At 35.0% G+C, this 15,248-nt stretch overlaps 1 protein-coding gene across 6 annotated transcripts in view; it reads left to right on the forward strand.

Moving 5' to 3' along the window:
• ARB2A (ARB2 cotranscriptional regulator A) overlaps positions 1-15,248 on the forward strand; it is a 450,108-nt gene that overhangs the window by 240,385 nt on the left and 194,475 nt on the right. For all 6 annotated transcript variants that reach the window (XM_019655916.1, XM_019655919.1, XM_019655914.1 and 3 more), the window contains one exon: positions 11,833-11,952. In XM_019655916.1, coding sequence (XP_019511461.1) covers positions 11,833-11,952 — 120 coding nt within the window. The remainder of the gene's footprint in view (positions 1-11,832; positions 11,953-15,248) is intronic.

Consider the following 15,248-nt stretch of genomic DNA (forward strand, 5'->3'; position numbering starts at 1 on the left):
CTTCTAAGCATGACCCTAGCAAGGAATTTCACCATCTCCCAGAGTCCGTGTGAGGATGTTGTGGTGGGCAGAACAGTGTCCTCCAAACACGCCCACATGAGTGTGTTATTTTACGTAGCAGAAGAATTTTGTAGATGTGATTAAGATTAAGGACCTTAAAATAGGGAGATTACCTGGGTGGGTCCAATGTAATCACAAGGGTCCTTAAAAGTAGAAGAGAGAGGCTGACCTGAGAGTCAGAGAGGGAAGTGTGACTATGGAAGAACAGTCAGAAAAATGCAAGGCTGCTGGTTTTGAGATGGAGGAAGGGAGCCGGAAGCCAAGGGGGCGACCTCTGAAAGACAGAAAAGGCAAGGAAATGGAATTTCCCTTAGAGCCTCCAGAAAGGACACCTTGATTTTAGCCCAGTAAGACCCAAGTCAGACTTCTAATATACAGAACCATAAGATAATAAATTTGTGTTTCTGAGGCCTCTGAGTTTGTGGTGATATGTTACTACAGCAATAGAAAATTTAGGTGTTAAATCCTGCATCCTGAGAGAATACTGATATATCAATAAACGCTCTCTTAGCCAACTTATGTTCTACCCTCCTTGATCGGGCACCTTCCAAATTCAGCCCCATATGACCTCCTTGCCCCTGCCTGTAAGTATTGGCCAAGCCCTGCAACTCTTCCAGTATAGTCCTTTTGCTACATTAAGAGGCCCAGCCCTTCCCTGGCTGGGTTATATTGTGCCTTAATCCTTGTTATTGGGCTAGAGACAAAAGTGGAGGTGTGAGTGGGGGTGCAGGAAGCACATGTCTTGTAAAGGCAGCGGCTTCTTCATCATCTTCCATCTTGGGGAGAGCACTAGCTTTTAACTGGGAGCCATGAGCTACTTCTGCAGGCCCTTAAAGTTCAGGGGAATCTAGGATCTTAAATGACCCAGAAGCCCCCACCCTATGTATCGGGTTCCCACTCCTTCCAAATCAGAGCCCTAGCTCCACATTGCTGACATACCAGAGCTAAGAAACTTTCTCTGGAACTTCTTTTAAAGCACTGGGCCTGGTCCTTAGGTTCTTCTGTCCTCCTGCTGCAGGAGATGAGAGCCTCTTCATATGCTACTAAAGCTTTCCAGCTTTCACCCTTAGTCGTGTGCTGATGAATCACTCTCGCCTTTCATTGTCTTTCTCCAAAGCATCTACTGTCTTTAGAAACAGCCATCTAATTCCATAGTCCCTATAATGATATACTTTTCAGTGCCAATACATGTACCTGCTAGTGTATTCCTTTCCACCAGGGTACACTACATTTTCATCACTGGTGGAAGTGTGTGACATTTACAGTGCTGTTGCGCACAAGGGTTTATCGGTGCTCCACCTACTGCTGGCATTGAGGTCTTATTGCCAGCCAGCTGGTGGGTAGGTGATGCAGCTCCAAAATTTCTACCTTAGAGTCAGCTTTTTCAGACCACTCACTGGAACCAGGTGTTACAGGTCAGATTCCCTGAGAAGCAGACTGCAGGAGAGATTAGCACGTAGGAGGTTTACTGGGGACTATTCTCAGGATAAACACCTGTAGGGAAGTGAAGGAAATCACCGTTGGCCCTCACAGGGAGCACAGCTAGTCCTACAAGGTTCTTCCAAATTGGGACAGGGGAGGCAGGAACTTTTCCCTAGCACTAACCAGTCATTGGAAGCTGTTACCCTCCAAGAAAGAAGCACAATCATGGGCATGGTGGTTCTCTTCCCCTGCCCCTGAAATCAATAACAAGAGAGAGGGGGTTGGGGGTCCTTTGCTTGCAAGAGCTACCAGCCATCAACACTCATAGCAGATGGAGGATTGAGTGCTTCAGTCTTATGGGGGTGAAGATTTGGGGTACAGCAAAACTACAATCGCTATTGTATATATTCCTAAAAAATGGTACGTTTAACTTTCAGGAAACAAGCTGCTTCCTTTCTCAAAGTAAGTCTTTTTTCATGTGAACCTGGCCCACAGTACCTGCTACCTATAAAAGCAAAACTCTTGTTCCTTTTTCTTCAAGACTCTTAGCGGTTTGGTTCATTGCTACAAAGAGCAGCAACCTTGGTTATGTTTACATACAGGGAAGGATGTTTAAATGTGTTTTAACAAGGCAGTACGTGTATAAAGTAATTAAGGTTACAGATATGGAATCGGACAACCTAAGTTTGAGTTCTGGCTCTGCCATATGCTAACAATTTTCTTGAGTAAGTTTCTTGATCATCCTCTTTGCCTGTTCATCTGATTATGGGGAAAATAGTAGTACCTACTTCATAGGGTTGTTTTCAGGATTAATTGAGTTACAATCTATGAAGTATTTGCTCTGTGTCTGCCTTAGCATGTGCTATAGAAGCATTATTATGATTGCATTGTAGATTGCACTAAGGTGAGAAAGCCTAAATTTTATGAAAGTAAATAGGATCATCAGTGTTTACTTTGTTGGAAATGCTCAGAAGCATAGTTTTGGAATCTTAAGAATCCCACCCATCTCTGTCTGCCTCCCATTCCATGTTATACCCATTTTGTGGCAATTATGGCCCAATCAACAAAGCATTTGGCACCATTTCTGTAAATAATGGGCCATAATTATTTGGTTGTCCATTTTTTTTACTACTTCTTGTTAGTTAATTGTTGTTTAAACTTTATATTCAAACAGATAAAAAGACAATGTTATTTCAGCCCAATATCACAGCCATTTGTTAAGACTTTGACACACATGATTTAAAACAGTAGCTAGTATAGCCTAGAGGTTCAGATGCTAGAATCAGACAGACTAGCTTGCAATCTGGCAAGCTATATTTGACATTGAGCAAATTAATTAATCTCTGTAAATTGGGATATTTCATGTATCTATGTCATAAAGTCATTTTAAAGATTAAATTACAGAAAGCATGTAGCCAGTTCAAGTGGTTCGTTTCCTAGGCAGGATATGGTGATAGCTTAGGCTGCAATAGTAAGAGTGGAAAGCAAGGGGAAATTTACAGATTCCAGAAATATTTTGGAGGATAAATTAAGTTGGATAAATGTAAGAGATAGAGGAAGAGGAAGATGTCAAGGATGACTTCCAGATGTTTTGCTTGAACAACTGAATGGGTGGAAGTACCACTTAACAAGATGAGAAAGAATAATAGACACAGACAACAGTTTAGTGGTTACCAGAGGGTGAGTCGGGTGGGGAGGTGGGAGTTTGTAGATGAGGGTAAAGGAGGTCAAATATATGTTGATGGAAGGAGAGCTGACTCTGGATGGTGAACACATAATGCAATATATAGATGACGTATTATAGCAATGTACACTTGAAACCTGTATAATTTTACTAACCAATGACACCCCAATAAAGTTAATAAAATTTTTTTAAAAAAGATGAGAAAGACTGGAGGAAGAACAGATAATGGGGAGTTGGGAACCCTTGAAATATCTGAAGTTCAAATATGTTTAATATGGATCTGAATACTGACCCTCTATCAGTTATATTCATTATGAATGTGTTCTATTCATAACCATTTATAATTTATTAACATAACCATATTGACAAGTAATGTAGCCTTGAATCTGTCTTCAAGATTGATGGCTGTCAATAATATTTTGACACCTAAAACGTAGGAAAAACATTATAGTTTCAAGATATCTTTAGTTTATAAATTATTTTGTCTGTTTTTTATTATGTTTAATGTTAAACCATATGAAATTGCCATTTTTAAAGTAAAAAATGCCTAATATTGGTAACTTCATATGGTTCAATTTAATATATAATGGTTCTTTATTTTTTACTTTTTTTCATTATATATATGTTATACTATCAGTTTTTATGCATTCATATATACTCCTAGTCCTTTAATCATTAAACACAAATGCATACACTTTTAAAAACATAACTCATTTAAAATATGCCAAAATGAAGACACATTTTTAATCTAATTTACTTAACTGAACTAAAATAAAATTTCATCCCATGTGACACTATAAAATGTTTTATGCATAATTGTTCTTATAAACAGTTATGTTTTGCTCTATACTAATGTACACGTTATACTTTGTTCATGTACAAAGGAGTTAAATAACAGAATAACCTAAAAGTTTAAAGCTAAAGCATAAATATCCCAGTGTATGTTTTCTGGATTAGGGCCAAATGGTATTTGTGTTTTATTTCTTCTGGAAGCGTACCCTACTGGCAATTTCCTAAAAATATAAATTTTCTTTCATCTTATACCTGTGGATTGGTTGGGTGGAAGATGGTAACTTAGATTTTTGCATCCTCATAAGCCCATGTGACTTGGATATCTGCCCCCCATTGGGATTTTATTGAGCTGTATTTTACCTAATGAAAAGTCTTAGTTTTGTAAAAGAAATAACTTTGATTTGTAAATTTTGTCATAAAGTATAGTATAGATTTTATATTAGTGTTCTTTCTGCAGTAGATACCTTCAGTGTAAATAGCAAATCAGTAGTTGTACTAAGGGCAGCTGGTGTGGAGTGGAGAGAGAGAGAGAGAGAGACAGAGAGAGTGTGTGTGTGTGTGTGTGTGTGTGTGTGTGTGTGTGTGAGATATGTAACACAACTGAAATTAGTGGCATAAGTATGTGTTCGTTTAAAGTAAAAAAATAGATTTTATTATTCATAAGGAAATTTTTTAGAAAATATGCTTACCAATATCATCACTGAGAGATTTATGTAAAGTAAAATAATTTTTAAGTTTTGATTTTAAAATTGGGCATTTTAAAAACCTTTGAATTTATTAAATTTTCATTTTACTTGTCCTAAAATCAATTATAAGTTTGAAGTATAAATCATAGGTGCACTTACTTTATAACTTTGTAGCAACAGGTTAGCTAAAGGAAAAAAAATCTGTCAAATTTGGCAGTGATTCAGAAAATATGTGAACCTGTCACTGTAAGCAGTCTCAAAGGGCGAAATGCTTTACAGGAGCTAATTAACCTTAGAAAATAATTACACAAATATGCAAATGTTGTTTAGATAATTCCATGTGTTATCAGCTCAGGTAGTCCATCATAAATGCAGACCTTGCAATGCGTAGGTAGTAGAATCTGGCATAGTTGATAAGGCTTTGGTTACTGCATCACTTCTATTTGGCATTTAACGATTAATGATGGCAAGAGTACATCAGGAAATTCAACCTGTCCTCTGAATGTAGCCGAATTCCACAGTGTAAATATCCTATGCATTCTAAAACCAGCAATCCCTAATTAATGGATTTACTTCTTTTCATGCACTTTGTGCATTCGCATATTATAAAATCATACAGCTTGAAGTTACTCAATACAAAATGCATTCTAATGTGAAATTCATGGAGAAACCTGTAGAGTAGATTTAGTATGTTTGCATTTCTGTAATTGAGGCATATTAGAAAGCCTTTCCTATTGAAATCTGTTTAGTCTCAAAATACACTGCCGGTAATATACGCCCTCTGGATTATGGTTTATAAATATATAATGAGTGTGGACACAGCGTAGGCTGCACATTGGAATGACACAAACTTGCCATGGAACAACATCTCCTCAATTATAAAACTGGGATTTTAGTAATGTAATATGTCAGAAATATATATTAAAAACTATTTCAGGTGTGTTCATTCCTGTTCTACATTATTATGCTTAACTATTGTAGGAGGGAGTAAATATTTCGCAGAATTTGCCACATTTTAAAATGTTGGGGATCTGTCTCTCTTGAACACTGAATATTAAGAAACCGTGATTTTGTGAAAGCCTTGGGAAATAGTCATATAATGAAAGCTAAGTTTTTATAACTAAGGTTTATTTCCTTTATCACCAATTTTTTTAAATAATATTTTGAATAAGATTATTTAATTGAATGTCACTAGTCCTTCAAAAAATGGAATTCACATAGCATCATTAACTTTGTTTTGATGATTCAGGATCACTGTTGCTCCTGTCAATTACCTGCTGTCACTGCCATACTGCTCTCATGTTGCTCAGTAACAGTAGTCCCAAACTTCTACGTTGCCTGTGCTCTTCTAATTGTTTTGGATTTTCTGTTTCTTCAGTTATTATCAAACTTTCAGCTCTCAATTCTTATTTTTAAGCCTATTTGAAACAAGACCTTTGATTTTCTGCTTGTAAATATGCTGTGGGTTGAGACCAGATACTAGAATGTGTTAAGATATGAAGGTGTAAGACCCAGCTCAGATGCCGATTGTCCCTAAGAAGGCAGCCGTAATCATTCAGTTGTTGTTTTTTTTGTTTATGTATTATAAATAGCATACACTTTGTAGAAATTTCAGAAAGTTCAAAAAAAACATAAAGAAGCTAAAAATAGAAAATATGCAAAACCCCACCATCCATAAGCAGCTCAGCTACTTATATAATATTTTTATTTTATTCCTTCTAGTCTCTTTCAAGCATTTCTACATAGTGAAAATTGTACCACATATAAAACTAGTTGAACTGCATGTATTACTGTATAAACTCATTGAATAGCTACATAATATGTCCTTAGACAGATAAGCTATAATTTACTTAAATATTTATTTCTGCATTCTTAGACATTTCAGCTTTATCCAGATGTTTACCTTTATAAGTGAGACAGTGATGAACATTGTTCTATGAGCATCAATCATTTGCCACATTCCAGGTTATTAGAAACTAGATTCTTGAAATGGAGTTTATATACTTCTTTGTCTTGGTTTTTGAAACACACTTCATATTTTGTCAACAGTATGTTTGTCAATAGCCCTAGCATTTTTTAAATGCCTGTAGCATGTCTTGCATTCATAGTTTGAATCAGAAAGAATATCTACCTTCAAATTGCTTATATTCTAGAAGGAAGGAGAAGTGGCATGGCAGATTAAAGAAATAGCAGGATAGAGAAGAACCATTGAAATAATACAGGATTCAATTTAAGCTACCATAGCTAACAGTAGAGCTGACAGATAAACTTCAGACGATAATATTTTGCAGTAGTTTTAAACATAGGCAGAGTATTAATACATGGAAACGGCTATAAATACTTGCCATATATTTCTTGTAATATATTGTGGGTCAAAGATTAGCAAAATCCTTTCTCCATCTGCATGAGACTCTGACCTTCAGTTAACTTTCTAGCTGTATGTCCCTGGAAGCCTGATAAGGTGGTATCTTCAGTTGGGTTTCCTAGGTAACAGATTCTGAAGTTGCATGCAGGAAGTTTTCTGGGAAGTTCTCTTGGGATCGGTACCTATAGGGGAGTGAAGAAAAAAAATTGTTTTTGGAAGAAGCAGCTGAATTGCAATATAGCTACAATAAAGGCCTCATCCGAATCTAAGATGATCTCTGGATCTGGGATGGCTCTTCAGAGATGTCCTGCCTAGAGCAAGACATAGGGCCTTTATAAATCCACACCATCTCGACCAGCCTTTGGATATAAGTTGCCTCAGAAGTGGGATTGTAACTTTAGGCAAGATAACATTTTTTGGCTGAGAGCAATTCATAGAGAGCGCCTCAGTTAAAGCTATTAACTGCCAACACTGGCATAGCTCAGGAAATGAGTGCCATATAACTCAAAGGGGTTCTGGGAAGCATACCATCGCATCCACTCTAAGTGGGTGGTTGCTAGGCGGCATTTGCCTATGGTAGAAAATCACTTCTAATTGGCAAACTGCATCTGGATTAGGAGATAATAGACTGTAAATACCATAACTTTGATCTTCCCTGAAGCTGGTAGGTAGCTCTTATAATTGAGCATGTCCCTTACAGCAGGGACCCTAGAAGCCATGCCTATGGAATTGTTACATGAGGTAGTGGCTTCTGTAGAATGTAACATGTTAAAGGCAGGATAACTTGTGTATCTGCTCAAGGTGAGTCTATTCCCCTCACCCCTGAGCCAGCACCCCATGGCCAAAGAGAGTAACAGCTGGAGGCTGTGTGGTCTGCTACAGGGACTACTGCGAGGCTCCCACAGAAAGGAATGTCTGGTGCTGCCCTGATGGCAGGCTGTTGTTTCTACCCTGTATCTTTTTGGGTCAATGGATGTCAAGTGTGACCCATTTGTCTTGCATAATTGTTTAGTTGTGCTTATAGCTGACCCACTCATGGGTGTTGTAGACATTTTTTTTCAATTGGTTTTCACTTTTTAGAAAACTTGGTTTTAAAATCTAAAACAAAAGAGTAATTTGATGACCTTAGAGTCAGGCTGAAAATATTCAAGTAGTTGAGATACGAATGTGTAAATACTTGAGGTTCCTTTTTTTCTATGCTGACAAGCCAGTATTAACAAATAGTGTTTCCATAGAATGTGGAGGAAAAGACTCAGCTATAATACTAATCTCTGAAAATAGTAGTCTTTATAAGTGAACAGTGGAAAGAACTGTTGATTCTTCCCTCTCCTTTAGTCATCGATGGGCCATTTGGGCCTGGTTGGCAGTTTTCCTCATGAGTCACAATGTTTTCCTAATTCTTTCATTCTTCCTTTGTAATGATTTGTTCCATCCGTTTCTTTCCATTCACTCTGCAATCACTCTGAGTAGTATTTGTAGTCTTTATCATTTCATATATGGATTATTGAACATGCTACCTTGGAAGTACTCTCTGCCTTTAGGTTTTGTATTATCTGAGCTGCATTACCTATGAGACCCCAGACTGAATTCCTTGGTCAAGTTTTGTCTCGAGTTTCCAGACTCTTAATGTGTAAACCAGATTTTCCTGGAGCCTAAATAAAGTCCCAGGCAGTAGTGAGAATGGAGGCTGGTAAGATAGGCTTAGAGAAGATGTTGGCCAAAGAGTGCTACTTATTTTATAGACAATGGGAACCATTTCAGTAAATACCTTTTAGGCAGGAGAGTGGTTGATCAGAGCTGGGCTTCAGGAAGATTGATCTGGCAACACAGTAAAGGGGAAGACTAGAAAAAATGAGATTAGTTGGGAATCTGTTATAAGAGGAGGGAATGGAAAGGATGGGACAGATAAGATTTCAACAATATAAAGGAAAAAGTGGTGACTATGAGAAGAAAGCAGGGAGGAAGGACCTCACTGAAGTCGGATCATATGGATTTATAATGGGCCTGTTGGACTTGGTGTCAAGACAGTCTGTCAAAAATAAAGTAATACTCCTCACACACTACTGCCCTTTATATCTTCATGTAACACCCTTATGAAATTGCAAACACATTTCAGATCAGGATCATGGCTTACTTCTTCTCATCCTTACACATCCACCTCCAGCACAGAGCCTAATGGGTGCAGAGTAATCCAATCTCCTGTCTGTTTTTTTCTGTCCATGTATAGGCAAATATATAGGACCATCACAGATATTTGAGATTGTTAGTTCTGCCAACTGTCAGCAGGTAGAAACTCTGTTATCTGTCTTCCTGTTTTGTTTTTTACATTTCTTTCATTGTGAGATAAAACTAGGTGTCTTGGTTTTCTCTGGATAGTCCCAATTTAGACCTTTTCTCCCAGTACAATAACTATTAATACTTTTCTTCACTCTCAGAGGTTTGTACGATAGATTCTATAGTCACTCTAGATATAGGTACAGAAAAGTGCTAAATATATATTAGTCAGTTTAACTGTAACTATAAAAAACACACTTGTGTAACTACCACCCGAATCAAGAAATGAAACACTGTTAGTCACTAGAGCTGTGTATCCCAATTACAACTCTGTCTCTCTTCTTTAGAGTTAACCACTATCCTGATCTTTTTATAACCATTTTCCTACTTTTTAGATTAATGAAAGCTAAATTATTAAAGCCAAAAATGGCCTATAAGTATTTCCTCCCACTTATATTTTTGTATTTACTTTATATACTTTAAATGTGGGTAATTTTATATTTATATTGCTAATAGTTATCTTTGAAAGTATATTTGTATTTTACTATATGACTGCAAGGTTGTAAGTAATCATCCTGAAGATAAATGTTGTGTTTTCATTATTTATTACCTTAAGATTTAAAAAAGGAGACACTGATCTTGGCCTCAACCATTTGATAATCTAACAAGCAATTACAATAGAAATTACTCAGTGCCATAATGGGAGCATGCAGAGATGTTGTAGGACATTACCTGGCCTGACCAGGATAGGGAAGACTTTCAATACAAGATGATGTTTCATGTGAGTTCTGAAGAGAAGTAGGAATTATGCAGGTGAAGGTGATAGATCAAGTGAGGGCACAGCACAGGGGTCACTTTCTAAATAAAGGAAATAGCCCTGAGACAAGAAAAGTGTGGCACAATCAGGTTACTGCAAGTTGCCCCCTGCAATCAGCACACAGAGAGCATTATTCTCTATGGTCTCTCATGGTGGGAAAAGGGTGACTTTTGGGTCATCGTATTTTACAGGGCAGTGGTAAGAGATATAGTTCAAGGCAGAAGCCAGATCATGAAAGGACTTAATGTCATACTGAGTTCAAACTTGATCCTGAGGACAATGAAGAAACTTTGTAGGACTCTAAGTAGGAAATGAGTGTAGCAACATGATATTTGCATTTTTGAAAGGTTGTTCTCACTACAGAATTAGAGAGCATTTAAATGAGCAACTGTAGAAGCAGGGAAGGTGGGCTGGAGACCCTTGCAGTCATCCACTTGTGAAATGATGGCAGCTTGAGCTAACCTAGAAGAAACGAGAATGGCAAGAAGTGCATGGATTTAAGAGACAATAGGGAACAGAATTAAGAGCCTTTTAATGACTGATTATATGTGGAGTTTGAGGGAGAGAGAACTAAAATATGGTGCCAGGATTTCAGCTGGAGGTGGGGAGCAAAGACAATGACAAAGGTTTGCAGAGGAAATATTTAGCACAGCGTTGAATTGGTTGAGTTTGAAATATATGTGGGACATCCAAAAGACAATGACCTTGGGCCTGGAGCTCTGGAGAGAAATTTAAAGGGAAGATAGGCATTAGGGAACACCACCTCCTAGGTGGAAAGTGAAACCATTCATGTGGACCCTGATACGGTAGTATAAAATTTCTGAGATGGAAAGTATGAATAAATTGTGTTTCTTGTCTAATAATCTGACATTCTTAGGCAATTAGTCTTTTGGTGTTAACGCTTCCAAGAAATATTTATATAAAACATTTTCAAGATCTATTTTAGTTTTTAGCAGTTTGTTTTTTGATCAGTATTATTTAGCTCTTTGGTTTTCTTTTTTTTTTTTCCTTTTTCACATTATCCAAGTTTTACCACGATTTTCAGCAATAGAAATAAATACAAGAAAATAAAGTTATTATAGAACTTTTGAAATTAAAGCAGCATGCATACATTTATTAAGGTTTAGCAATTTAGGAGAAATGTGAAAGGACCTGGGTTTATATGTCTAGATTTCTACTAGTTTAGAAGTAAAATTTGCATGGAAAATCATTTTAGGAAAAAAAGTATAGTTTTAAATAATATAAATAGAAAATATTTGTTGCTAATTTTCTCCTTATTTTCAGCTTACAGAGATAGTTAAAATTTTATAAAGCAAATAATTTTGATATATGTATAATACAAATATAGAAATGTATCTGAGTTTTTTTATGTTACACTGTTTCATCATACTACCACTCACTATATTTTCTACTATGCAATTGTAATGTATTTAGATATATTTTAATACTTCAGATATACCCAGAATATAATTCCTCCTCAAAAATATATTATTTTAAATATTCTGATTAAGAAGAGTATAATAGCAGTTGTTTAGCAGTAATTTTCTAATAGTTTAATACTAATTTATTATCTAATTTGAATTTTCAATGTAGTTCTTTTGTATTGTTATTATTTTGAATAAGTTATAACCATTTTATATCTTATGCTATGTAAGCAAGCATATAATTTAATTTTTGATTACTATGATAACTAGATACAGTATCTAATATATGATGTTTGTTTTCTTTATAGGAAAATGGTTCTCCTGAAGAACATGCAGTCTATGTGTGGGACCATTTCATAGCCCAATCTGCAGCTGAGAATGTATTTTTTGTTGCTCACAGCTATGGAGGACTTGCTTTTGTTGAACTGGTAAGTGCACATTTAACTCTTTTTAATTCCCAAACTCCTTATATGTTTACCCCCTCCATCCTCTTTTTGTTAGTATCATTACTTTAAATTATTTTATAAAGGATAAAAATCATGTATTTTTAGTAAATAATTTTTGGTATTAAAAAGAATATATTTATTTTATTCTTGCAGAGCTTTTAGAAGCTAACCAGAAAGCTTTTGCCTGTTCTTTATTCATATATTACTTTTTAATTTCTACATGATAGCCCCAGTTTCCATATAGTGTATGATATTTATGTTTCCTGCTTTATGTGTACACCATTGAAGCATATATTATCTGTACAGTGATACAAATTTCAAAGACACCCCTTGAATATTTTGGGATATTTTGATAATCTTTATCTGATTTTTAATCTCTACAAGTTAGCTCTTTCAGAATCTATATAATTAGTATTAACATTATCAGGAAGCTTCCATTAATCCCCTTCTAAGTGAAACTCATTGCTTAGCTAAAAAAAAAAAATCTTTGCATTTCAAAATAATCTGATTCTTGAAGTTAAGATAATGTGAACATGATAGAAAAAATTATCAAGAATTCTGAATTTTTCTGTATCATATGCAATATTTATAATACCATACCTTGTGCCAGTATGAATGTTGAATGAGATATAATCAATACTAATAGTGCACTGATGAAGAATTTGTGCCTCCATATCGCTAACCCCTTATGTCACAGGAAGATGCCAGTGCTGGAATAAACTGATTAATTTGATTAAAGTACATTTGATAATTTTAAATCCAAATAGCCTAAAGTGGACATAAAAAGCAAGCACAGCATTGGTTGTCTAATTTTTATGTTTCTAAACTTTGCTATGCGTTTTTTTTCATGAAAATTAAGTATGTTTCCTTGCCTCTTGAAATTCCCCACACCTTATTGCTTACCCACATAATTTAGATATAAAACTGTTGGAGACACCTGAGAATAATTTTGCTGACCTAAATTTACAAATGCTTATACTCTCTTAAGATCAAGAAATAAGTTAAATCATTTATGTCTTAAATTGATTTTACTTTTTAGAAGTGATTTCCAACTACTTTTAACTCTGCTGAATTTATTTTAACATAGTATTAATAGATCTCTTCAGAAAGCTAACGTACTAGTATGACGTACTTTTAAAAATGTGAATGTTGTCTCTTAAATAGTTCTCTTAACCCAAACAAATACACACACACACACACACACACACACACACACACACACACACACACACACACACACATATAGCTTTCATATATATAGCTTAGTTTTTTTTTTGTTTTTTTTTTTTTTTGGTAAGCCATTAAATTACTTAAAGCATGAAATTTCATTGACACTTATAATAATAACTTAAAATACTCGTATGTCTGAAAGCCTGCAAAACCAATCAAATTTCAGATTTCTGTAAAACAGATATTCCCATTTTTTTAACTTTAAGACAGTTTATAAAAATCTGTTGTGCATCAAATTTGGAATTCAAGTGAATTTTGGACAATTTTTAAAATGAACTTAAGATGCCACAGTAACAGATGACCAGTGTGTCAGTCTATTTTGCCTGTCCTACTTGTCACACACTGGTGGATATTTCTCCACTTTTGTTCCACTTTAATATAAAGCACACAGATGTTTCAGAACAAGACTTGACTTCTGACCTTGAGGCTATTAAGGTCAGGGTCCTCAGGGCCTGTGAAATTATCACAAGCTGAGCTAAAGTTTTTCTCCATCACAGGAAGTAACCAGTAAGTAAGAAGTTAAAAAGGAGCTTTGTCAGAGAGACAAGATGGTCTCAGTAAGGGTCAGCTTCTGTAGTCTGATATCTCTGCAGGAGGTGCATGCATGGGAGGAGGAATATAATATAACCACTGGCACATCACATATCTGTCAGGCAACACCAGCCCTGAGAAGTCTATTTAATGTAATATACCTTGTCTAGGTTTTAAAATATTAATGGCAATTATCTTAACTTCATATATTCGCTACTTTTGGGGAAGTAACTTTGATGGGGGTATGTAATGGGGACATGTAGATGGTGAACTAAAGAAAAAGTGGTTCCTGACCTAATAGTATGGATTCCTCTAAACAAATATCATTGTACACTGATCTATTTTACCATAAATTTTTGACAAAGCTGGATTAATATATAAACAAGGCCATTATGTTTCTACTTAAAACAATTTTTTAAAGGTAGCATTGATGAAGAAACAAACAAAAAAAATGGAAATATTTTTAAGCCTTTTGCTTTTGCCTAAAATTGAATAATATTCTCAACCTATTCTCCCCAATATTCTTAGGGGAAAAGTCACGATGTTTAAAATGTTGACAGATATTCGTTCTCTCAGGATTTTTCAACATAAGTGTAATATATGAAATTGTTTATGTGCATTCACAATTTTAATATTAACTTTATAAGAAATTAAATTGTAAAAATCTTAAATTGTGGTTTAGTTTTTTTGTCTCAATAATACCTTATACATATCAGAAATTAAATCCTTTGGATTTCAGTAAACTTTAAATTTTTAAAAATTGTCATATTTTGTCCTCCTGATTAAAAACTCTACACACACACACACACACACATCTTATGGAACAGTCCTAATTTGTACCATCATGTTTGAATGCATGGAGATCATTTTTCTACCATTCTCATACAAGTTCGCATACTTTTTTTGTAGATAATGAATTTTAAGAAAATTTGTTTTAAATGTAAATTGTTAGACAGTAGTTTTAATATGCAATTACTTATAGTGATTATTGTTTGAAAAACGGGCACCAGTCAGGACCTATTCTAAAATGTATCTTGCTATTTAATAAATTAAAATTGTTTACAATTGTAGTTTAAAATTAAATATGCTGCTAATAGATATCTGGAAATAAATTACTTTTAAATTTAGAGCACAAAATAATTGTACAACTTTAATATTTTGAAAACTAAGAACATAATTTATGATTTTATTTTACTTTAAAGTGTTGAATTTCCCCTGAAGAATACATTATAGTTAAGAGATTTATTTTCAAAACCCGTATTCATTTTATGGTAGTAAATCTTGGAACTTGATCAGGTCTAACCTTATATAAACAGTATACAGTTTACTATAATAATGAGAAAAACGATACTAAAAATGTGCCTTTCACTGCTTTTATTCTCATCATATGTTAACAGCTCAAGTTACCAGTTCTCTAAACTTTCTGTGATCCTAGTAAAAATAGATGTTGAAAATACAGCTCTGGTAGCAATTCCACCATTCAGTCATTAGAGGCAAAAGGAAAGAATTATTTATTT

This window comes from Hipposideros armiger, unplaced genomic scaffold, assembly GCF_001890085.2.
Source record: "Hipposideros armiger isolate ML-2016 unplaced genomic scaffold, ASM189008v1 scaffold_252, whole genome shotgun sequence".
NCBI lineage: Eukaryota > Metazoa > Chordata > Mammalia > Chiroptera > Hipposideridae > Hipposideros > Hipposideros armiger.